General features: G+C 36.1%; 1 protein-coding gene across 3 annotated transcripts in view; it reads left to right on the plus strand.

The window, feature by feature from the left end:
- Positions 1–25790, plus strand: part of CFAP54 (cilia and flagella associated protein 54) — a 369697-nt gene that overhangs the window by 78651 nt on the left and 265256 nt on the right. For 2 of the 3 annotated variants that reach the window (XM_032298598.1, XM_032298604.1), the window contains 7 exons: positions 3618–3794; positions 7566–7658; positions 7910–8095; positions 16477–16613; positions 19801–19948; positions 21384–21539; positions 23224–23346. In XM_032298598.1, coding sequence (XP_032154489.1) covers positions 3618–3794; positions 7566–7658; positions 7910–8095; positions 16477–16613; positions 19801–19948; positions 21384–21539; positions 23224–23346 — 1020 coding nt within the window. The remainder of the gene's footprint in view (positions 1–3617; positions 3795–7565; positions 7659–7909; positions 8096–16476; positions 16614–19800; positions 19949–21383; positions 21540–23223; positions 23347–25790) is intronic. The other variant, XM_032298601.1, reaches the window with a different exon arrangement.

Raw genomic sequence — 25790 nt, forward strand, 5'->3', positions numbered from 1 at the left:
TACTTTCTCATGACTAAGTAGAATTGGTTTCAGGGGAATTTTTCCTTCTTGATGTTTTGGGGGATTTTCTGATGTTATTTCTTTTTTTCTAGTTGAAAAACCCCTTAAAAGCCCCAGGCACTTTTTCATAAACAGAATCTTATTAGCAGCTCAATAAATTGGCTTACTTAAATTAGGATTCCAGTTTTTAACTAGCGTTAGGGCTTGCCTTGAATTCTGTTAGGAAATTTATCTGATTTACCTAAATCAAGGGCTTTGTTATAAACTTTTCCTTTGTTACCTTTCACTTAAAACTTTAATACTTCTGTTAACTTATTTCAAATGGGGCCATGGGATCTGAGTTAGGGATCTAAAGTAAAATTGATCAAGAGCCAATGAGAACATTTTGAACATGCTATCTTAAAAGATATAATAAAGATCACCCTTCTTTTCCATCATTTCATGTGTCTTATATTCCAAACACATTGATTGAACTTAAAGAGATAAACAAAGCACTGTTCTTCCTGCCAAGACACTCAACGTTTAGAGGGTATGGACAGTCAAGTACAGAGGTAGCATATTGTGTAATACCTGCTAAAATAAAGATACTATATAATGAAAGAAATGGCTTATGTAAATACCTGGGCTCTCTTGGAAGATGTCAGAAGAGGTGATATATGTGTGGGTCTTAAAGCAAAGAGGACATAAGATGCTCCAGGAAGAGGGAATTGCATGGGCGATTCTGAGGCATGAAATAATAGCATTTTAGGAAATGAGTGATTTGTTTTTAATGGTTTCAGAGGTTCGGTTGGACAGAGAGATAGGTATGAGAGAGGGAAAGAGTAGAAAGTGGGATAAGTCTAGAAAATGTAGTCATGATCAAAGTGAAAAGGGCTTTGGAAAAGCTTGCACTTTATCTGGCAACTATTAGAGGAACCATTGAAGAACTAGAAGACTGGAGGTTGAAGAGACTAGGGAGAGACTGGGAGAAAGGCGAGAGGGAAAAGGAGATTTACTCACCTGAATCAGTAGTTCCCAATTCTTGCCCTACTTTGGAATTATCCTTGGTGTTTGTAAATAATACAGATGTTCAAGCCCCACTCCTGGAGATTTTTATTTTGGGGTAGAAATGGACCATTCTTATTTTTCAATAAACTCCATAGGTGATACTGATCAACAGCCCAGGTAAGAAATGTCTATGTTATAGTCATGGCAGAACATAATATGTTTTACCTCAGTTGGATTCATTGATTTACAGAAAGAAGATGCATTATATTCATTGATATATTGTTAGAATAAATGTATTAGTATTCTATGTGTTTTATTTAGGATATTTGCATTTATATCTGTAAAATGTAAGAAAAGTATTTGTAATTCTTACAAATATATCTGTAAAAAAAGAAGATGCTAGAATTAAGTCAGAAGGTGCTAGTGTCCAACTGGTTCACTGAAGCAGGAAGTACCAAGGCAAATTTTGAGATCAAATTTGGAGCCCAGAGAGGTTGGCTAGTCAGTTGATATGGGGGTCCAAGGCAGTTAGCTTGAATATCAGGGTCAGTGGGCCAGTGTTGCCAGTATATTTTACAGGCTCCGAACATAATCCCAAAGAAGGATATGTCTCCAAATTTCCAGGGTTAGTGGGGCATTGGTCTGTTTTCCCTGTGTTGCATAATTTTTCCTTAGGCTGATTTTATCTGTTCTTATGTAACATGAAATATCTCGGTCTCTACAGCTGTGATGCAAGTGAAGACACATTAATATTTAATGGTCAAAATATAATAGCTTTTAATCTCCTTTCTGTTCTAGTGGGACTTTCTCCCCTCAAAGTTTTTCCACAGCCTCTTAGGGAAATCCCCTTATCTTTTATGGCTCTGTCCTCTTCCTCATCAAGACTCTCACATTTTTTGTTGCCCTTCCAGGGAGTCCTGTTCTGTAAAACAGCTGGTCTGTGTTTTTATGTGTAGCCATTTTTCAGATTGTTATCAAAGTTATAATAGTTTTATAAAATTATTTGAGAAGATATCTGTTCCTCTCTGTATTTGGAAACATTTAAAATGGCATAGGAATGATCAGTTCTTTGGAATTAAAATATTTTGTTTATGAACTCATTTGAGCCTGACACTTTTACATGAAATAATTTTTGGATAATGTTTCCAGTTTCTTCCATTTTTGTTTCTGTGTTTTGGTTTCTTGCTTTTTGAGTTAATTTGCTAATGACTAATGATGTTGAACAACTTTTCATGTGCTTACTGGATGTTTGTGTCTTTTCTGGAGAAATGTCTATTCAAATTATTTGCCCATATTTAAAAGGAGTTATTTGCCTTTTTATTATTGAGTTATAACAATTCTCAGTTATAACTTTGCATATAATGATGAATGCAAGCCTTTTATCAGACATTTGATTTTGAAAACACTTTCTCCTATTCTGTAGGCTGTCTTTTCACTTTCTTGATGGTATCCTTTGAAACACAAAAGTTTTTGATTCTGATAAAGTCAAACTTACCTACTTTTTCTCTTGTCATTGTGCTTTCCGTGTTCCAGAACACTTAAAGTGAAAGATTAATAATAATAGTCCTGATATGACAAAACAGAATGTTCCAGAGTGCTTAAAGTGAAAGAAAGAATAGTAGTAGTAATCGTGATTATAATGTCTAACATTTATTGACTGCTTACTCTGTTCAAAACACTAAGCATTTTAAATGCATCATTGCATTAAATCTTCCAAACACCACTACCTAACTCGAGGTCACAAAGATTTGGTCATATATTTTCTTCTGAGAGTTTTATAATCTTAGCTCTTACATTTGAATGTATTATTCATTTTAAGTTACTATTTGTCTATAGTGTGAAATAGGAGTCCAGCTTTATTCTTTTGCATGTAATGTTTGATTGTCCCAGCACCATTTGTTGAAATGACTATTCTTTCACTTAATTTTAATCTTTACATGGGTTTTTACTTAGAACTCAGAGAGTCTTTGCTTTTTAATTTAATTTAAAAGAAAGTGTAACCCATTTACATGCATTATTATTGCTTACATATTTAGCCCTACTTTTGAAATGTTATTTAGGCCAGATTTTTATATTTCTTCTGTGTTTTATGTGTTATCTCTCTGTGTATAATCTTTTAACAAAGTGGTTGCCTTTCCATCAGTTTCACAGAATGTGTTTTTTCTATTTTATTTCTTCTTGCTGATAGAAAGAAACTCTCAATAATACTTATTTCATAAACCACATATACCAATATTTGAGAGTCACACTTCAGTTGAATTAGGGTGTATGTATAATTCATCAGCATAAATGATGATGGTGTTATAAACTTTTAAGGACAATGAAATATGATGGTAGATACTTAGAATATTCAATTCAAAATATAATGTCTCATATTCATGTCTAATAATAATGATAAACATATAAGATATATAAATATGATGCCATTGGTGATCATGATTAACCTTATTTAGTAGGCATCTTTCACTTTTGCAAAATCATTAAATAGTTGAAACAGACATGTATATATTTGAGCCTCTGAGGCTCAAAAAATACATATAAAAAGATAATATTGAATTATAGAATTCTATAAACGTGAATAGAGTTCAAGCTCTTGACATGTATTTTTCTATTTTCATATTTCATTATAGGAAGCATATTCTTTAATTGAGAGGATTGAAGCTGAACAAAATGCCCTGTATTCCTATCAGAAATATTTGGAAAGTTCAAAAAGAAAGAAAAGCAGAATCCCTCCTCCACCTATCCTGCTGTCTCGAACTCACTGTTCTGTGACACTCAAACCTGCTCCGTTTACTTCAGAGGTTAAGGTATGGTGTCCAGTATGATTTTTGCCTCATGCAAAGCAACATAAGTACTTTTATGCCTACTATGGTTCATACTTTGATTGCTTTCAGGAACTGGATAGTCATATTTATAAACACTGAACACTGGATTAATATTCCAAGTCTTATTTATACTTTGTTTCTTCATGACATATTACCCCTGATGCTGTTATATTTATGATATGTTCTGTATAGCATTGCTATGCCTAAATATACTGTTAGAAGAAACAGTAGAGAAGCACCTCCTTGTGAGTATCCTTGTCACCATGACACACCATACGCTGACATCCTCGTATGCTCAAGATGGAAGTCTCACTTATAGTGGAATCAGACATTTGAAGAGGGTAGAAGTTGCTTTCAGAGACAGTGACAGATATGAAGCAGCAGAGTGTGGAAATTTGGAGGTGATGAGTCTAGAGGTTCTGCCCAAAGTCTTTCCAATTAAATGTAGATTCTTTCAATGCAAACATAGGAACTCCAACCATATTATAAACCGTACATCTTTGTGTGTTTATTGGAGGATGAGCTTTTTCTCCCATCTCTGATGCCTCAGAACTTGGCCTGTATGTGACTGAAACTTGAAATTAAGTTTCTTCACAAGAATTTGGTTCTACCTAATTTATATTTTACAAACTACACTTTCCTCTTTAAGATGATCAACAACATGCTCTTTGATGTTATATAAAAATAAAGTTTTATCTTTGATTCTCTTTAGGATGTCCTGCTTGAAGTTATGTCAACTTGGTATAGTAGAGAGAATACAGGCTTTGGAGTCAGATTTAGGTTTATAATTCTAGCTCCAACCTTTTCTGGAAGTCTGACCTTAGGAAAGTTAAATACATTTTCTGAGTTTTTTTTTTTTTTTTTTTAATTTGGAAAGTGTATTTACTTTGAAAATTAAATGAGATAATGTATCATATTTTTGGCATATTAACTGATATCTTTCCACTTCTTGTTTTAAACATAAGTAGTAAAGCTTAGTCAAAAACTTGTAATCCCAGTACTTTGGGAGGATGAGGTAGGTGGATTACCTGAGGTCAGGGGTTTGAGATCATCTTGGCCAACATGGTGAAACCCTGTCTCTACTAAAAATACAAAAAATTAGCCGGGCATTGTGGTGGGCACCTGTAATCCCAGCTACTTAGGAGGCTGAGGCAGGAGAATCGTTTGAACCTGGGAGGCAGAGGTTGGAGTGAGCCGAGATCACACCACTGTACTCCAGCCTGGGTGACAGAGTGAGATTCTGTCTTTAAAAAAAAAAAAAAAAAAAAAAGGAATGAAGTGATAGACTGTGATTACATTATTTGGTGATTTTTTTTTTTTTTTTGGATTCTGTCCAATGAGCATTTATTGAGAGCCTATAATCTGTCAAGCTCTGTTTGAGGTAATTGAGGCATAAAGATAATATGGATTAAATGTGCTTGCATTCTTTGAGGAACTTCAGACGATTGGCAAATGGACATCAGTGACAACTGATAACAGCCTTCATAATGCTTTATAATTGGGAGAGTAGGGGAATAGAAGTGACATTCATTTTGTACCTAACCATTCTATGATAAATGCATTATTGCTAGTGCTAGTGCTTTTAAAGTTAAACTTTGGATTTTTGAAATCTGTTTAAGAACAGAACTTCATTGATTTTGGAAAATTAGTACAGAATTAAGATCATGTGATTTACCAAGTGTTTTTGTTTGCTTTTATTCAAATATTTGGGTTTCTTTAACCAAAATTTTATTCTTTATATACTTCAATTTAGCGATTATTTTATTTCATAATACTTGGAAATAGGAAGATAGAAGAGTCTCATATTTGGCCTGTAGTTTTAAGACTCATCAATGAGCACATTATAGGAAGTTTGTATGTATTATGCATATTAAGAATTCCAGGAAATTATTACCATCTGTTACCTTCTCAACACTAGATGGTGCTATGGGCTTAAATAAGTTTTCTGGTTCGAGGCTTCAGCCATCTTTTGTTTTCTCAAAATCTCTTGTTGAGGCATTCATTTCATTAAAATCTACTTTTATAGTTGAAAATTCTAATGTTATTTACATTACATGTAAACTCTTCTAAAGTTAGTGCTGATTTGTTCATGATATCTCTACCCTTATGTAGATTCTAATTACAGATTGTTTCTTAGAGTTACACAAATAAGATGTCTTCGTCTGTGGAACAAAATAAAAATATAAAGTTAGCTTGTAAAAATGCTTTAAGAGAGAATTTTATCCTCCAAATTCTGGTTTATATAATAGAACTTGGAGCAATAATGATGTAAGTTATAGCACATAGTCTTTCTGCTGTTTTTCTTCTTTGAAAATGATATCTTTTTGCATGAGAAATCAAAGGAAGTTAGCTTTGCATATTTTTTTTCTGAGATTCATCTGATTTTTCTTTTTTTTTTTGTTAACCCTGCCCTCCAGCTTCCAGGTTCCTTCTGTGTTCCCTTTTTCCTGTTCTGCCTTTGACTAGTGCTTTTTAATCAGTTGTGCATATCACAATCAGTTGAGAAATACTCCTTTGGAAATACAAAGATTCAGACACTTGCACCAGAAATTCTAATTCATTGAAGATAGACAGGATTGGGTATCTGTAATTTATGAAAATGGTTGATTCTGCCCAAATTTGTATTTCAAAGAAGTGATTCTGGAGCACAGTCAGGGTTGAGAACCACTTGTGTTAATTGGACATCGTTGGTATTTTCCTGTTGACCTGGAGGAAGGAGTAGCAGACACAAGCTGTAAGAGGTAGTTGCTTCTTAGTGACAGTGGCATTTTTCCTTCTTTCTAGCTTGCCTTGTTGTTTAGGAGCTGCCTCTGGGAAGAAGGTAATGACATAGCCATGACCCCTACAACAAGTATTATGGCTCGTTCATAATACTACACCCTCAGGTGTCACCTACCTCCCTTTTTCTCTATAGGGAGAAAAGTTCATTCCAATAATGAATTGTCATTATCTTGACACCTTGGCAAAAGGATCATTGTCTAAGCGTTTACTCAAGATTAAGTTGAGTTGTTTCTTTGGGATTTACATTTTGTGTTTGATTTATGTCTAATTTTTATATTCAAAATATAACAAACTAGATATAATGTTTCAGAAAATGTATAAATTGGAGAAAAAATTGACCCATTAGCTACCTGTCATCTTACCATTTTATCATCCAAATCCTACTGCTGTTCTTATTTAGGGGTGTTTTCTTCCAGGCTTTTTCATATGTATTTTTACATTTTATTTAAAATATTAGATTTTAATGACTTTCTTCTCTTGCCACTTGCTTTTTGTGTCATACATTATCATATAAAATATGAAAATCATTTGAGTGTTGGCCTTCTTTTTTTCCACGAAGACTAAGTCATTTTAGGAGTCAACCCCGGCCAGTATCTGTCTGATGTTGGGCAAAATTATTTAACATCTCTGTACCTCCATTCCCTGTGAAGCAAAATGACAATAGTAACCCCATCTCATAGAGTTGTACATATTAGAAAATATCTGTAAATTTCTTAACAGTACTTAGCAGCAGGAACTGTTCAATTAATGGTGGTTAAAATAATAAATAATGAATAATATTTTAGTCTTAATTGTCCCGGTAAACTAGCTAAGGTTACTTTTACTTTTTAAAAATTAAACCTAAATATATTTGTAAACTTGAATTTCATGTTTTAAAACTTGAATAGTTAGATTTTTATTTAGAAAAGTTTTCTTTTGCTACATTGATATTAAAGAATGCCTTTTAAACAGGGTCATTTCTCTCCTCTGCAGGTCTCTTGGTACTGCATTTTGGGTTGCAAAGCAGAAGGAAGTTATGGAAAAGTACGGCTAAACAATAATCATCTCCCAAATTCAGGAGAAGCGGTATGTCAAATTCAATGTCAGGAGATCTTACTATGATAATTATGATGATATTAAATTATTATGATAATTAATTTTTTTGATGAAGTCATTGTTTTGGTGAATCTCTCTAATTTCTACTTGAATCATAACTAAAATTCAACAGTGACTAAGAAAAGTGTTTTTTTTTAAATAGAAGGTTTACTTAATTGTATTTAAAAAGTCATGTTATTTTAATTTTCCATGTATAACTTGAAATATATTTTTCTTAATAGATACCAGCTGACGGTAAAAGCATTTTCGAAGTGAAAGGTTTAGAAACCAATGAAAAATATGTATTTGCAGTTGCTGCCTATTCTAATAATGGAAAGCTTGTTGGGGGTGCTATTGGGGAGACAACTAAACCAATTCTGGTTTATCCACCTCTTTCAACTATTACTGCTCGGATGTTCCTCACACAGGTAGAAGAGATTTCTGCTCATTTTTCTGCTATGTTTCTTTCTCTTAAGCAGTTACGAAGTAATTTTTGATGGAAATAAAAATCACAGCAGATATTCTAAACCTCCTTTAACACGTATTTTCCATTACTACTGTTTTGTCTTATAAAATAGGAATCATTCCTTCTCAGTGAATTTGCTTTTTGACAATAACATTTTTTTCCTGGATTACAAATGTAACACATATATATTAATTTTAGAAATGCTGAAAAATACTGAAATGCACGAAGAAGAAATAAATGTTACGTGCTTTCCTGTCATCCAGAGTAGCAGAGTTCTTACCCTGGGGCAATTTTGTCAATGTCTAGAGAAATTTTTGGTTGTCACAAACTAGAAGGGTGCTACTGACATCTAGTGAGTAGAGGCCAGGGAGTCTGATAAACACCTTACAATGTTCAGGATAGCCCCCATAGCAGAGAATTATCCAGCATAAAATGTCGGTGGTGTCAAGACTGAGAAACCCTAATCCAGAGATATTCTTTTATTTTTGTGTATATATATGCCTGTTGATCTAATTAGTACATATATATATATATACATGCATACACATATGTGTATGAACTTATGTACAACATATAATTTTAATCATAGTATATATATTATTTTACATCCTGATATTTTCACTTAACATATAATTGACATTTCTCTATTCCGTTAAGTATTCTTCAAGAGCAATTTTGAATGGTTCCATGGTATTGAATCTTATGGCTATATAATAGTTTGTTAATAATTCTCCATTGCTAAACATCTAGATATTTTCTAGTCTTTTGCTATTATAAACAAAGCTATGCTGCATATCTTTGTATATAAATCTTTATCTATATCCATCATTACTTTCTTTGGATAAATTTATAAAGTAAAACTGGGTCAGTAGAGGCAGACAGACCTGAGTTCAAATTCCAGCTCCTCAGAGTAGCCGTGTGATAGTGGACAAGTAATTTTCATCTGTGAAGCAGGGGTAATAGTAGTAGCTACTTCCTGAGGTATGATGAGTATTAAATGGAATTATGCTTAGCAAATATTTAATGATCGCACTTATCACACAGTAGGCACTGAATAAATAGTATCATTTTTAGTTAGGGATATACTGATGAATAGATACTTTTGCTGAAATAGTTGTTGCCTGACTTAAAACATATCACCAGTGAAGAGGATGCTGGAAAGAGTGACTTATTGACCTAGCTCCCAAGGATCTAATTTTAAGCCTATTGTTGTCTGTAGAGCTGATGGCTCTTCTAAATTTTGTTATGCTATTTTTCTCTTAATAGTTGATTAATATTATAAGTTAAGATCTTAGTGGCAATTTACATATCATATTTTTCAAAGAAAATTAAATTGAGAGAATTACTAGGATTTGTCTAGTATTGGCTTAGCATGTCATACTGGCTCATGGTTTTCTGATGTTTTGATATCTTTGGAATCTAATATATTCCCTAATTTGCAGTGATGGAGTTATTGTGAGGAACTGAATATTTCATCAAGGCCTAATTTTTCTCCAGGGAGTGGTTTGACTCTTGGGCTTAATCTGGCAGAACTTTCATTGAAAGTTAATAAAACTAAGTCAGAGCTATAGTGCTGGGATAATGAGAAGTGTCATGAAGTAATGACCTGTGTTTTTTTACTGACACTATATTTGCAGTTCTGTAGTTCATTTATGATGGTTTATGAGCATTCTGTCTCATAATGTGAAGTGGCTAAAGCAAACCTTTCTCACTTATTAAACCTCCTTAATTTACAACTTAAGTTTAAGCTTTTAAGCTTCAGCAAGTTAATGTACCTCTATTTTGTAAGTGCAATCTAATTTTCCTGAGAGTGGCTAGTTTCTAGTTTCAGGACAGTTCTTTTCTTAAAACATATTATTATTAATATCTGATGGTAAAGCATGGAGACATTTCACTAAATGCCTGTGATTAACTTGGCTTTTGGGACTTTAGGTTGTACTTTTACTCAGCATTATTCTGTAAACATTAATAAAATCAAGTGAATCTTTACTAGGTTTTCTCTAAATGTAGAAGGCTATTAGTTTGGTCTATCTGGAATTTTTTTTTTTTGAGCAACCTTTTTGAATTATACATTTTCTAAGGCTATTTTTCTCTTCTTTTCAGACTATTTCTTTTTATTCCTCCTCATTAAGTAGAAAATGACTAGATAATATGATATAAATATAGAAGAGTAGAAATCTGTGAGCAGGATTCTGATCTTGACCTTGGAGACTGATTTTAGGCCAATTGTTTGGCCTCAATTTTCCTATCTGTAAAATAGGTGTAAGATAAAATGCAGTATTCTAGTGAATTGTTGGACTACTAAATCAAATAGTGAGTGGACACAATGGCTTACTGAGATAAGGAAAGGAGAAATGTCATTTATTTAAAAACTACTGTGTACCAGACATTTAAAATTTATTATCCCACTTATTACAATAACTCCATGAGGTAGTATGATTACTTTCATTTTAGAGTTGAGGGAACAGGTTAATTTAATCTTTTCTTTACCAATCCCATGGTATTCCTAAAAGGGTGTCTCAGGGAGGTTAAGAAATGTACTCAGAGTTGCTCAGGTAGCAGATGTCAAGCTTGAATCTTGGACCAGCTCATGCCTTTCAACAGCTCTGTCCAGATTCCAGGAAGTCATGTATTGGACATCTAACATGTGCCAAGTCTTCCAGAGCCTGCGTTTCTCCAATCTATTAAGTGACCCTCTGCTCCTTAGAGAGCTCCTCTCCTCTTTAACCATCTTCCTTCCCTTTCACTGTCTTTATCTTTCTCTATCAATTTTCTTTTTATTCTCTCCCTGTGTTGGTATTAATTAGCAGATCTTCATGATTTATATTGGCAGTAGAGTTTGATGTTGGAACATGAATGCTTTGTCAGCAATCACGATGGTGACAGGTTAAAAGGAAATGAAGTTCACACATCTCTCACTTTGTATGTGAATTCATTTTTTTTTTTTTTTTTTTTTTTTTGAGATGGAGTCTTGCTCTGTTGCCCAGACTGGAGTGCTGTAGTGCGATCTCAGCTCACTGCAACCTCCACCTCCCAGGTTCAAGCAATTCTCTGCCTCAGCCTCCCGAGTAGCTGGATTACAGTCACCCACCACCACACCCAGCTAATTTTTTGTATTTTTAGTATAGACACGGTTTCCCCATCTTGGCCAGGCTGGTCTTGAATTCCTGACCTCATGATTCACCCACCTCAGCCTCCCAAAGTGCTGGGATTACAAGCGTGAACCACCATACCTGTCACTGTATGCAAATTCATTAAAACCCATTATTAACCAAAAGCACTTTGATAATGGTTTGCCTTTTGTCTCTTTTATTTTTTATTTTAAAAAAAAATAGGCCTGGTGTGGTGGCTCACGCCTGTAATCCCAGCACTTCAGGAGACTGAGGCAGGCAGATTACTTGAGCTCAGAATTCAAGACCAGCCTGGACAACATGGTGAAACCCCATCTCTTTTAAAAATACAAAAATTAACTGGACATGGTGGCAATCACCTGTAATCCCAGTGACTTGGAAGGCTGAGGTGGGAGGATTGGTTGGGCCTGGGAGGTGCCAGCCTGGGTGACACAGTGAGTACCTGTCTCAAAAAAAAAAAGTTTCAGGTAAAGAAATCATCTCCAATTTTAAAGCTCTTTTTAACTCTTCTTTTCCCTCTCATCCTCTAACTGAAGATTACCACTCTTTCCACTCATCTATTTATGGATGAATCATTTAGTCAGTGTTTATCTTGTGCCAGGTTATATGCTAGATAATAATCACTTCATCCTTTAAAATATGCCTTTTATCAGTCTCATTACCATGACAGTAGCACTTGTTTAGCTAATTCTGCCTTAGGGTTTCAGTTAAGACCCTGTTTGCAAGTCATGGAAGCAGCCTAGCTTGGGGTAATGCAGCTAGGCACTGTCAATGCAGCGGAGTACAGGCAGCTCTAGGTCTCATACCTCTGGTTCTTTCTGGCATGTTTGCTTTCTTGCATTTCTCTAAAGATTGGCTTTTGTTACTTCTCCACCTTTGGAGGAAAGATGGCAGTTCCTGAGTTTTTATATATTCCTCAATTTCAGCTATAAACAGAGATAGCTGACTGGCTCCTAATTGAGGTTCCAAATTCCTGGGAAAGAGAATGTGATTGGCCCAACCAGCATAATAAAGCGTCTGATCTTTTTTTTTTTTTTTTTTTTTTTTTTGAGATGGTCTCACTCTGTCACCCAGGCTGGAATGCCACTGATCTTATTTGTGATGTTTGACAACCGGCTTGTAACTTGTTTTTATTTATTTATTTACTTTCTTTGAGACAGAGTCTCACTCTGTCGCCCAGGAGTGGTGGAGTGCAGTGGTGCAGTCTTAGCTCACTGCAACTTCTGCCTCCCGAGTTCAAGTGATTCTCCTGCCTCAGCCTTCTGTGTAGCTGGGATTACAGGCCTGCGCCACCACACCCAGCTGATTTTTGTATGTTTAGTAGAGGTAGGGTTTCATCATGTTGGCCAGGCTGGTCTTGAACTCCTCACTTTAGGTGGTCTGCCCACCTTGGTCTCACAAAGTGCTGGAATTATAGACATCAGCCGTGGTACCCAGCTGTGACTTGTTTTTAAACCTGAACCTTCTTTTTGCCTTTGTCCCCACATCTAGGCAGGATTATAAGAAGGCCTGTGAGCTCACCTTCTTATTTGGTGGCAACAGGAAATTTAAACCTCCCAGCCAGCATGCACTTTCCCCAGTCCTATCTCTCAACTCCTATGAAAGTCCAACCTGCTTTCTCCTTCTGCTTTGCTCAAGTCAGTTCAGACAGACTTGTGCCTGCCAAGCACTCCCCAGAAGGCCCTTGTGTAAGCAATATACTTTCTCTAAAATTCTTCTGCTTGTGGAGTGTCATCAGTCTTAACATCAGAACCAAACTTTGAATGGGGGCCCGTCTTGCTTTGCAGGGTAGGCTCTAAAACACCCAGCTTGAGTCAGGCACTCACTCTGGCCCTATCAACCATGCTGTAGTCTAGTACAACTGCTGGGCGTCCTTCTCTGTGGGTAGAAGGAAATTATCAGGAAAAGAGAATTTTTAAATTAATTCAACACATTATTTGAGTGCGTACTCTGCCAGGCATTGCCCCAGGTTAGTGACTCTAAAACTTGAGTGCACATAGGAATGACTTGGAGTGCTGGTTAAGCAGATGGCTAGGTCCCACTGCCAGAGTTTATTATTCACTAGGTCTGAATTTGGGGCTGGGAATTTACATTTCTAACAAGTTCCTGGGTGATGCTGATGGCCCAGGGACCATACTTTTGGAACTGTTGTTGTAAGCAACATGAACGGAATGCCATGGTAGGAGCTAGGTAATAAACAGTGACCACAGTAAATAAGTAAATGATCTAGTATTTCAGAAGACAATGTGTGCTATGGAAAAACCAAGTGGAGTGTGTAAAACAAATTGGAAATATGAAGTAGGGGAATGGAAGGTAGATTGCAATATTAAATAGGGTGATCAAGAAAGGTGAGATTTAAGCAGAGACTTGAAGGAGGTGAAGGAATGGCTCTCTGGGGGAAGAGCATTCACAGAAGGAACAGCTAGAGCAAACGCCCTAAGGTTTCCAGGAGTGTACCTGGTATGCTTGATAGACAGCAGGAGGCTTTGTGTGGCTGGAGCACAGGGATCCATGGAGAGTAAAAGGATGGGTCAAACAGCTAAGAGGTGAGTGGGTAGATCATGAAAAGACTTCCAGGGCATTACAGGGACTTTGGCTTTGACTTGAGTGAAGTTAACAGCGACTGGACAGTTTGGAGTAGTGGTGTGATGTAATGTGACCCCTGTTTTTAAAGGTTCACGCTGGCCGCTACATTGGAAATAGATCATAAGGGGGTAAAGTGACAGCGCCATCCACTGCTGTAACCAAGTGAGAGGTGAAGGTAGCTTGGCCAGTGTGGAAGTGGTTGATGCGGTGAGAAGTGGTTAGTATCCAGACATGTACTGAAGGAGGAGTTAACAAGAGTCCATAAAGAGAAAAATAAAACATGACTCTAAGGTATTAGCTGAGCAATTGAAAGGACAGAGTTGACATCACCGAGTTGGGGAAGGCTGTGAGTGGTGGAGGCTTGGGGCAAGTGGGAGATCAGTTCGAGGCATGCTGAGGTAAGGTATTTAGCGTATATGGAGAGAATTGTTGAGTAATCAGATGTATGAATCTGGAGTTTGGGGAAGACGTCTGGGCAGGAGAGGGATATGAGAGTAGTCATGTGATGAAACTAGGCGGCTGGATGGTATCATTAAGAAACAAGGGTAGACAGAAAAGAGGAGCAGTTCAAAGAGTGAACCCCCGGCCATACCAATATAAAGAGATTGAGGACAAGAAGTAAAAGGAAAACCAAGCGTGGAGTCCTGGAAGCCAAGTGAAGGTCAGGGGGAGGTGTCTGCTGTACTTCATTATTTCATTCATCTTTTAGTGCTTCTTTCTCATTTTAATTCAGTCCCTCTAAAATCTGTTCTGCACATCACTACCAGGACCACGTTAACCCTTTTTGAACATGTTTATATCATTGCACTTCTCTGTTAAGAAAACCTCACAAAATCTAACAATTTTATAAACCTTAGTTTTATCGTAGTATCTTTTCTTGTTTTGCAATGTTAGCTAATTGAACAAATAACATTATTTTAGAAAGGATACATTTTATAAGAAAAGAACAGTTAATTATAGTTTCACCAACCCTCTTACACATTATCTGTTATTGCTGTCCATGATAAATCTTAATAATTATATATTTTAATTATGTATATTTATATTTCAGTGACCACTTAGTACATCTGGGTCATTTGATGAATGTAGCCCAGAGAAGTGACTCATTTACCACTCTAAGACTTGGCCTCGCTATTTTTACTGACTGTCAGGCTCTGTACAAATTATTCTACTTCTCAGTGTTCTAGTTTCCTCATTCACAAATAGGAATGGCAATAGAGCTCACTTTGTAGAACTTTGATGAAGAATAAATACAGTAATGCACATCAAGTGCTTAGTTCAGTACTTGACATCTTTAAATTCTTCCATCTGATTCAAGGCCTTCTGAAATCATGTCCAATCATATTACCCACTTTTTTTTTCATTTTTTCCCCCTCAGACCTTGGAGGGATGAAATGTCTCCTTTTTTTCTTTTTTCAAACTCTGAGCTGTCTCTCTAGTCTTTCCTAAATGTACTTCAATTTCTGTACCTTTTGCAGATTCTGTCTTAACTGTGCCAATCTGAATCTTATCTCTGTCTTCGGGCTCAAGTCAAGCCCTGCCTTTTCCTTGAAGTCTTCATATCTACTTTTCCAAAGCCTCTGCAATTATTACATAATTCTTTTTAGTTTTTCTGTGATGTTATGGGTTTTATGCCTTTAACCTGATTCCAGTTTCATAGAATCTGACACCATCTGTATCTAAACTTTGAAGAGTCTATCTCCACAGTGCCTAACACAGACTAGAAACTTCATAGAAACTTATTGGTTGGATGATCATGAGTATTCATTGGCAGATTTGAAAAATTCTGGCCCTCTAAGTTATTCTGTGGAGTGGAGAATATCCAAGTAATGTGTCATTCACTTCATTCCATGAATGCATTTATACTTTGTACCTTAGCTGCTTCCATAAAGGATTTGAAGCAGTACAGAACTCATTTGGTGAGATTTTTGTATTGTTACTTACATATTAAATGGAATGCTTTTAGAAACATCATTAAGGAAACATATTCTACCATAAAAAATAGGTATGTCAGTTTTTTTCTTTTGAGCTTCTTGGCTTCACCAGTGAAATCATTTATTTTGCCTATTGTTAAATTTGTTAAACTTAAAACATAGCATGCCTTCTTGGAAGGCTTCTCTGTTTTACTCTTTACTATTTTCAGCTGTGAACTTTTTGTTGCACAAAAGCTCTGAAAGTGTCAGTCAGAACCAGAAAAGAATAAAGTATTTTTTCATATATTGGGTTTGGGAAATCTGATTGTTTCTCTTGGAACAGATTGTTCATTATAACAGTATCTATAATAAATGGAGTGCACTGCCGAGATAGATGGAAATGAAATTAATTTGGCTCAGATGTGATCTTTGTTTTGCTTATGAGGATTTGAAACATCCTTACAGAGTTTCAAATTTCCATGCAATTTAGAAATAAAAGAGATTTCAAAAATGCATCTGTCTCCCTTGCCAGTAGCCATTACCTGACTATGGCACTGTAGAACAGAACAGCAAATGTGAATAATTGTGTCTGAAGTGAGTGTGTGATAGCACTGTGTAAGATGCTGTCATACATTGTATACTGTATGACTTCTTGTTTAAAACATGCATTCACAAACAAAAATATTACATAACCTATGTGCTTTTTGTTGTAGGTTGCCTATCAAGTTGGTAACTATGAGTTGGCTAAGAAAGTTTTCTCACCAGTTTGGGATTATTTTGTTGCTTCCCCACTTCAGGATGAACAATCTGTTATTTGTTTAAGCAATATAATTACTATTACACAGAGAAGGTAATTAGAAATATTCTTTTAAAATATTAATTTGCTTACTGAAAATACAGATGCTGTATGTGAAGCCTGGAATTATTTTCAGTATCATTTTCACATAGTTCATATAAAATGATTTCTAATAAGAATTGTAATAAGAGTATACATTGCGAGGTCTCATGTGCTTGTTAGAAACTTTCTTTATGTTTTTTTTGTTTTGTTTTTTTTTTTTTGTTTTTTTAATATTCACTCACTCTGTCACCCAGGCGTGATCTTGGTTTACTGCAACCTCTGTCTCCTGGGCTAAGTCAATTCTCGTGTCTTAGCCTCCCGAGTAGCTGGGATTACAGGCACGTACCACCATGCCCTGCTAATTTTTGTATTTTTAGTAGAGATGGCGTTTTGCCATGTTTGCCAGGCTGGTCTCCAACTTCTGGCCTCAAGTGATCCTCCCACCTTAGCCTCTCAAAGTACTGGGATTACAGGCATGGGATTACAGTACTGGGATTACCTGGCTGAGAAACTTTCTTCCCAGAGTCAGCAGAAACACGGGAGGCATAAGGTTGAAGGTTATGAAGTAAGAATACCAACTGTGAACCAAAGTAATATCAGTTATATCATAAAACACAAATATGCATTGGGAGCTTTTGTATCAGAGAACGGTCAGATTGGGATTAAGGTTATGGTGTGACAGGTTGACTGTTACGGTAAGAAAGCTTTTCCTTTGCTAGAAGAGGCTCCCAGGATTAGACCACTGAAAACTGCCATTAGGCCAGTAGAAGCCATATAAAACTACAGTCCTTTGTCTTTACTGCCATTTTCCTTAAAAGAACAAAGTTTTGAAGCAAGCTCAGAAATGAGCATTAGTGTAATTTCAGGCAGTCTCAATAACAAGTTCAAAAGCAACAAGAATCTCCCTCAGCTGATTGTTAATACCTGAAAGTTTTAAAATAAGGAGACAAAACCCTTCATTCCTCAATCAAAGATAACGAGCTCAAATATGCAAATATTGGTTCAGGCAAGGCATTGATAATTCCATTCAATTAAACAAATACAGACTTAGCATTTTCTATGTACAGGGATGCTACATGCTATGGGGGGATGGATTTGAGAGGCATTTGGAGGAGGAAGAGATAGGACTTAGATATTATGTGACTTGTGGGGATAAGAGAGAAAGGAGTGAAAAGTGACTGGGAATTCTAGTGTTAACCGACTGGGAAGTCTGTGACATTTACTAAGGGGATATGAGAGGTAGAACAAGTTCTTGGAGGAAGATAATTACTTTGATTGAGGATATTTTGGGTTTAGTTTTCCAGCAGGACGCCTTTGTGAATATGAGATGCCAGTAGGTTTATTTATCTAGTGCTGACACTCAGGGGAGCATCAAGGCTAGAGATACAGATTTAGAAATTGTCCATTGAGTTAATCATTGAGATCTTGAAAATGAATGATTATCTCCCAGGAAACGACTATTTAACAGAAAAGATAGAAGGCCAGAATTGAACTCTAGGCATGGCTTAACATTTAGAGGGCAGAAGCAGAAGATGGAACCAGTAAAGAATATTGAAAAGAAGCTGTCCAGAAAATGAAAGTCCAAGAAAGTGCATTGCTAAGGAAAGTGAAAGTATCACCAAAGAGGGACGGCCAGCGATATTAAATGCCAGTGCGAGGTCAGGCAGAGTAGCTGCTCAGTAAAATGCCACAGAGAGGGTTGAGTAGAATACAAATGAAGAAGAGTTGGCAATGAGGAGGCCATTGGTGAATTCACTTTTTGTAGCATGATAGGCCAGAAACCATTTTGGAATTGGCTAAGAAAAACAAGAAAACGAAAAATCCTAGCAAGCAAAGACCACTCATGCGAAGTTTGGTGCTAAAGAGGAGGAGACCAGGCAGAAGCTTAGTGGGGAGGCAGGCTGAAGGAAAGAATTGTGGAGTGTCGAGGGAAGGGAGCCAGAAGAGAGAGAGAGACTGAAATTGCAGGAAATGCAGGCAATGATAACACTATGGTGGTAGAGCCTGGAGGACATTAGAGTTCATGGGGTAGAGAGAGCAAAGGATTTAGAATGATTTTTTAAATGGGAAATATGAACAAGGAGACATCAGGGATAAATGGAAGTGTTGTTGAGATGCAGTACTGACTCAGTTGATGTAATTGAACATGAATTTGTACTGAAGCCCAGCTCCTTGTGGCTAAAGACCCAAGGGTCTAGAACAGTGTCTTCTACATTAGGAGGCATTCTGCAATTGCTAGTGTGGATGAAAGAAAGAATGAGTGAGTAAAATCAGCAAGTAAGTGATTGATCATTGTCACAGAGATAGAAAAATTGGACAGTGACATGTATGCAAGGTCAGGCAAATTGATTATTGTACAAAGTGAGGTGAGAGAACCTAACCTGCTAAAAAGATGATTATTGAAAGGACTGACCAAAGTCTGGGCTGGATAGAGAAGGAAATGGAGCCAGGAGGTGACAACTTGTACTCATTGCACATGTCAAGGTGCCAAAGGTCATCATGAGACCAAGAGCTGGTTTAGTATGAGTTATAAGAGTGGGAGAACACCAAAATCCTCCTGGTAAAGATAATTTTAAAGCTTAACATGGTCATGAAAGTGATCATCTTTCAGTGTGAATTACTGCTATTACTGATATTAGCCACTGTCCTGTTTTATAGGGATGGGGTATAGAGAGTAGATAAGCCCGAAGCTTAAGAGGAAGCGTTTGTCACCAAGTAAGGCTAAGGGCAAGGAAGGGAATACTGGATACAAGAAAGGCTTTGCCAATGGTTGGCTCTGTCAATTGCAATTTAGAAAAGATAATTAGAAATAATCTAAGCGTTGTTAAGGCTCTCTTTTAAACCATGGCTGAGTTTGCTATCAATGACCCTCATTTTCAGGAAATGTGTTAATTTGAAACATTGGGCCTATTTCTCAACCTTCTGAAAATCTGTAGTCATTTTGTTATCTTGATTAAAAAAAAAAAACTATGTATTAGAACCAAAAAATTGTCACCAATTAATTTTATATATCTGTGACATAATATTTCAGTAGTTTTTCTTAGTTGTGAACTTGTCTTTGCAAGAATAGCTATTCTAAACATTTTTGTTGCTTTTTTTGGGATCATTGTGTAGATACTGAGAACAAATCAATATAAAAAGACCAGTTGACCTGCTAAATCATTTTATGTTTAAACCTGCTATTTGCTTTATATTGCAGATTACATGCAGATATTTTGGCAGAGACTTCTTCAATCCTCTTATACCTTTTTCTCAGAAACATTTTTGTAATAAGTGACATCAAAATTAAAGAAGAAAATCTTTTCTGTGATAATATTAAAGGCAATGAGGTTTTCCCATCTCAACAAGTAAGTGAATTAGAGTGATTAAAACATGTCAGATTCACTATATTTTCTTCTTGATGTTTTAAGGTCAAGTATTTTGAGTGATTGAATAGCTCATCTGGTGAATGGACTGAAAGGACACTGTATGATTATGCAACTTTATGTGATATTTCATATAAGTTTCACAGGCCTGAATTCATGGTTTTTTCTCTTCTTTTCAATTTATCTTTTTCCCCCCTGTGTACAAAAGTACTATATATTTCAGACATTCAAAAATATATAATGTATAAAGTAAAAGCCACTGTAATCTTATTACCACTTAGAATACAACAATTTTGCTTTCATATAATCTCTCTAATTTAAAAACATATGCCTAGACAAATCTGATATTATTATTTATGAAAATGGGATTTGATCTACTTATTTTGTGACTTGTCTTTTAAACACTTTTATAATATAGCTTGCACATATTTTCATGCTGCTATATATCAATCTGCCACATTTTTTTCAATTGTAATATTGTCTCTATGGAGACAGGAATGTAACGTGTCTCCTATTGATAGATTCTCAGGGATTACAGGCGCATGGCTCACGCCTGTAATCCCAGAACTTTAGGAGGCCAAGGTAGGTGGATCAAGAGGTCAAGAGATCAACATCCTGGCCAACATGGTGAAACCTTGTCTCTACTAAAAATACAAAAATTAGCTGGGCGTGGTGGCACGCGCCTATAGTCCCAGCTATTTGGGAGGGTGAGACAGGAAAATTGAAGGCTTGAACCCAGAAGGCAGAGGTTGCGGTGAGCCAAGATTGTGCCACTGCACTCCAGCGTGGTGCCTGGCGATGAAGCGAGACTCTGTCTCAAAAAAAAAATAAGAAAGAAATCTTTCCCCAGGAAAGGAAAAAGAGGAGTAAGAATGGATTACTATTCTTTTTAAGTGGCGTTTACTCTCAAAACCTCAACTTTACATTTCACTATCATTTTAATTTAAATAGTAAAAGTATAATTAATAGAAGTATAATAGGAGGTTAGCTTGGTTTGCTGAAAATTTACCATTTTCTCCCAAATCAAAAAAGGAAATGAAACTCTGTTAATCAAATGGGGGCAATATTATAGAGATTTTATATTTTAATTATTATAGTTTATATTTTTGAAAACTAGATGTTTCTTTAACATAAAAATATAGCCAAGTTTTTAGCTTATCAATAAATAAAACTTGTTTCTTTTCTGTTATGGCACTTGTATTGTTTTATGAAAAATTCTGAAGTTTAATTCTAAGATCGTGCTATCTATAGATAGCATTATTGGAGAGTTAGAGTTGTTTATGTATTAGATTTTTAAAAATACAAACACTCATGTTTTTAGCCAGAAAGATCATATTTTCTACCCTTTCTTCTCCTTAGAGACACATAAGCTAAGCACCTGTGTTGAATCTGAATATCAGTGCCTGTTTCTTTACAGATTGCCAGACTGATTGAATGTGAGAGAGTATTAGTGGCATTGGAACTTAGCAACTCTCTAAATGATTCCAGCTATGCTCTTCAAGCTGTGACTCAATGTTATGGCCTTCTTGCTCCCATAATCTATCACAATATTGTTTTGGTACCTGTTGTACAGGTAAGGATATTCCTCTCCCCAAGAAAAGGCAGTCTTTATAGAGGCAACTTAACAATTCATTTTGGAAAAGAAAAGCCATGTATCTCTTGTAAAGGGCAAATAGGTCAGGAACAAGTATTATGAAAATATAGGAGTTAACTGAAAAGCACTTTAATAGTATGTCTGGGCAAACATAGATAAAGATGTAAAATGGGTTTCTCTGAAAATATTCGGCCCTGTTCCTATCCATATTTAAATATTGGCAATCTACTTTTCTAGAGTTTTAAAGCTATTTTAATTTTTATGTTCTCATAGTGTCAGAAACAACAGTATTTATTCAAGGCATATTGTTAAATCCATCATCTGGGAAAAAATATGGTGATGACCCAAGAAAAAATACCTGGTGTCTTGGTGATGGAGGAGTTAGGATTTATGGAAAAAGGGTAGCTGAGATCTGGCTGAAGGGATTATACAGTTTTTCATGTTTCTAACAAATCACCATGGAGTTAGTGACTTGAAAGGACACTCATTTACTGTCTCATAGTTTCCGTGGGTTAAGAGGTTGGATACAGATTAGCTGGGTCTTCTGCTTAGGGTCTTATGAGGCTGAAATCGAAAAAGTGTTGGCTATGGTTGTGATTTCGTCTGAGGCTTGAGGCCTTTTTCTGAGTTCACTGGTTTTTTTTTTTTTGTTGTTTTTTGTTTTTTTCTTTTATCTGAGTTCACTGTTACTGAGAGAATTCATTTCCTTGAGGTTTTACATAGGAGGTCCTTAGCTCCTAAAGGCCAACTACTAGTTCCTTGACACATGGCCTTTCCACATCATGGCACTTTGCTTTTTCAAGGCCATAGGAGAGTCTCCTCCAGTATACTGTGAGGAGCCTTATCTAGGGTAATATATGCATGAGACTGATGAGCTCATCACATTCAAGGGATCCTACAGCGTGGGAGAAGGTGATTAGGGAGGGGAGAAATTTAAAAAGTATTAGAGACGAGTGTACTGCAACAATAATAATATTGTTAGAATGAGAACTTGAAGCAATTAATATGCCCCCAAAGAACCGACATTCATATATTAATTTGTCCTTTGGGTTAATCTAAATGATGAATAGATTGATGCAATCTCAAAGCTACTTTTGAAAAGCTAAAGTTATTCATCTAGCTTTTGGTCAAATTTAGGATCATATAAAATGAAACAAGCAGAATAGGAAGTAAACACCAATATTAATTGATTTCCTGAGATACGAATGTCTGGTTTTAATTTTAAAGGAAACAATTATTTTAAGTACCTGGAATCACTGTAATATTTATGCCATATAATCTTCAATCTGGTTTTACAAGATTCTCCTATACATGGATGTGATAGTTTCTCATATACATGTAACATTCTGACTATACCTTTTATGATACTTAACAAAATATGCTTTGTTTTATGGTTATTTGTGTTTTTATGGTAATTTGCGTGTTTTTTAATTCTATCCACTAATTTTCAAGTTACTGTAGATGAAAGACTTATCTCAAAATGGAATGTACCAACTTTATCTCAGTGTACTTTCCTTTATTCCTAACAAACAATTTATTAATAATTATTGATGATAATAAAATTTTGTGTCTTAAAGCTGACATGATTTGAATGGAACATTTTATAATGAAATGAGTAAGGATGACATTTTAAAACAAAAATCATTATGATTCTAATTTTTAGATCTTGATAAAGTGTATAGTGGTTTTGCAAGGACTACCAAATATCGTCTGCTCGAAAAAACATACTGCGAGTTTTGAAAGCGTACAGCACATGATAGCTTGTTGTATCTTCTATATAACGAAGGTATTTATCTCATTCTTTATCTAGTATCATAAACTTTAGGAGCAATGGTGATTTAGAAAGTCTACTTTTAATCACAATGAGAACACTTTTAAAAATAGCACCCTAAAAGCATTTTTAAATCAAAAGCAAATGTAGAGGCTAAACATTATAGAATAGCAATCTGTTGACTTTTTGATGAAACTGTGGTGCTTCACAAACTAAAACTTGATGTAATTGAAATAGCATTTGTATATTTTATCGGCATTATATATGGTCACACAGAACATACTTGTTTCAAAACCCTAAAACATTAATTATATATTTATTGTAGTGCAATAAACCTGCATATCATCTTATCAGGTTGTGATTTTAGTGGAACCTTCAGGCAGACTTTAAGCATCTTAACCCAGGCATTGAGATACTGGGGCTTAGAAGACATCAAGAGGCCAAGCAGCCAGGTTGTAAGTGAACAGTCAGTCAGTAATGGAGGGGTATAATCTCACGACATTAGAATGTAAACAAATGATGTTAGGCCTGAAGGAAAGGGCTGACTAGGCAGAGTCTAAGGATGATTCTGAGATTGGTGTGTAGGGCCCTGAACTCAACAGGGGACAAACCGTAGAAGTGAATTCAGGCTGTGCCAGTCAAGAGTGCTGTATCCGGACATCTAAACCCAGGAGAAGACATAGGCAAGAGTGTGGTCAGAATATAAACAGACTTTTCATTTTTGTTTCATTCCTTCATTCAGCAAATATTTATGGATTACCTATTTGTGTCAGGCACTGGTTTGGGCTCTTGACATATGTACAAAGAATTAGAACCCCATAGTAATTGTAGGAGAAGAATAATGAATCATGGCTGACACCCAGATTTCTAGCTTAGGTGATGAATTGATAGTGGTGACACAAACAGGGAGGCAGGAAGATCACCACTAAGGGCTGGGGTGATTGGGGAAGGCTTCACTCTGGGGGTGAGACTTAGGTATTCTCTGAGCAAGAGTTACAAACACAAATGCCTGCTAAGACCAAGAGGTAAAATAACTCATGAATTGGTTGTATGTAAGGCAAGGTTGGGTCCTGAGACAAACTAGAGATTAGGTACATCTACCTATAGGCATTCTTTATTTAAAAAGAAACCAACATTGTCTCACAGAGCTTGTGGTTTAGTGGTGGAGACAGAATACAAAGATACACATGAAATATAATTTCATGAAGCTTTAAGTGTTGTAAGCAAAAAGAAAAGCAGTGAAAGGAGACAGATTTATGGGCTGACCCTACTTTAGATGGGATGACCCTGTAGCAAGAGGAAGAGTAGAGCTGAGACAGATGGAGGAGGAACAGCTTGGTGGCAGAGGGCATGAAGAACTATGCAAGTGAGTGGACTTAGAGGTTCATGACCAGTTTTTAGCCTAGAGTTGAGTGGGCACATTTAAGCGGGGCAGACCATTCATATGGAGCAACAGATTCCCAACCTGTTGATTTGACAGTTATTGTAAGAGGTCTGTATAGGCCGAGTTGTGCTTAGCATTGTTTCTAAACTGAATCACCATATTCCCGAGTGTTTTGCTTTGTTTTTTTGTTTTTTTGTTTTTTTTTACAAAAATATGGGAAAACAATTGAAATAGTTAACTAAATTTGTTTAGGCTTTAGTTAATGAGAAGAAATACTAGAAAGTATTTATTATAGCTCAAAGGCTTACAGGAAGTTTGTTTTAAGGTAAAGAGATGAGGAATTCTGAATAGATGACAGCTCAATCACACATCCCTGAATTTTCTCGTTTTCAATTTTTATTTTGGCATATTATATACAGAAGCCTGAGCAGGCCAGTTGGTAAAGGCTGGAGGGGGTATCTTAGGCCAGAATATCTGAGGGAAAGGCTTTTTATGGGACTTCATTCACCTTGGAAACGAGAAGGAACTGAAAGACAAGAGGCAGAGAGGTCAGCTTGTTTATTCTCATTGCTTGGCTCAAAGACCAGCATTGTGTGGTTCCTCAAAGGCTGTAGTTAACAGAATCCAGTGATTCCCTCAAAGAAGGGCCATATCTGCCTGCCTGTTTTATGTGGTTCTCATAGGACCTTTGCAATTTAACCAGAGACCTGGAAGAATGCTGTATAGGTGAGCTGATTTGCTCCATTGCTTTAGTTAGGATGTAAGCTTGGTTCTTTGGAGGTCTGGCAGCAGAGAGGCTTCTTCCCTCCACCTTAGCAAAGAAGCCATTATTTGCTGGCTGTTCATGGCCTGACCTCAAGAGCAGGAAATAATATTTGTTCCGTTGCTCACTGGCTTGCCAGTGCTGCAGAGACCACTATGACCTGGTCTGTGTAGATGCTGAGGGAATGTAAGCCATTAGGAAGGAAAAAGCAATTTTTCACTGAAGGAGACTCAGTACTTCAAGGGAAGAAGAGCAAGCCAGACACCAAAATCATTGTTTCCACTCTCACCATGTTGGAAAAAGACTAGAGAA

This window comes from Sapajus apella, unplaced genomic scaffold (genome assembly GCF_009761245.1).
Source record: "Sapajus apella isolate SASKATOON/1434 unplaced genomic scaffold, GSC_monkey_1.0 scaffold2, whole genome shotgun sequence".
Taxonomy (NCBI): domain Eukaryota; kingdom Metazoa; phylum Chordata; class Mammalia; order Primates; family Cebidae; genus Sapajus; species Sapajus apella.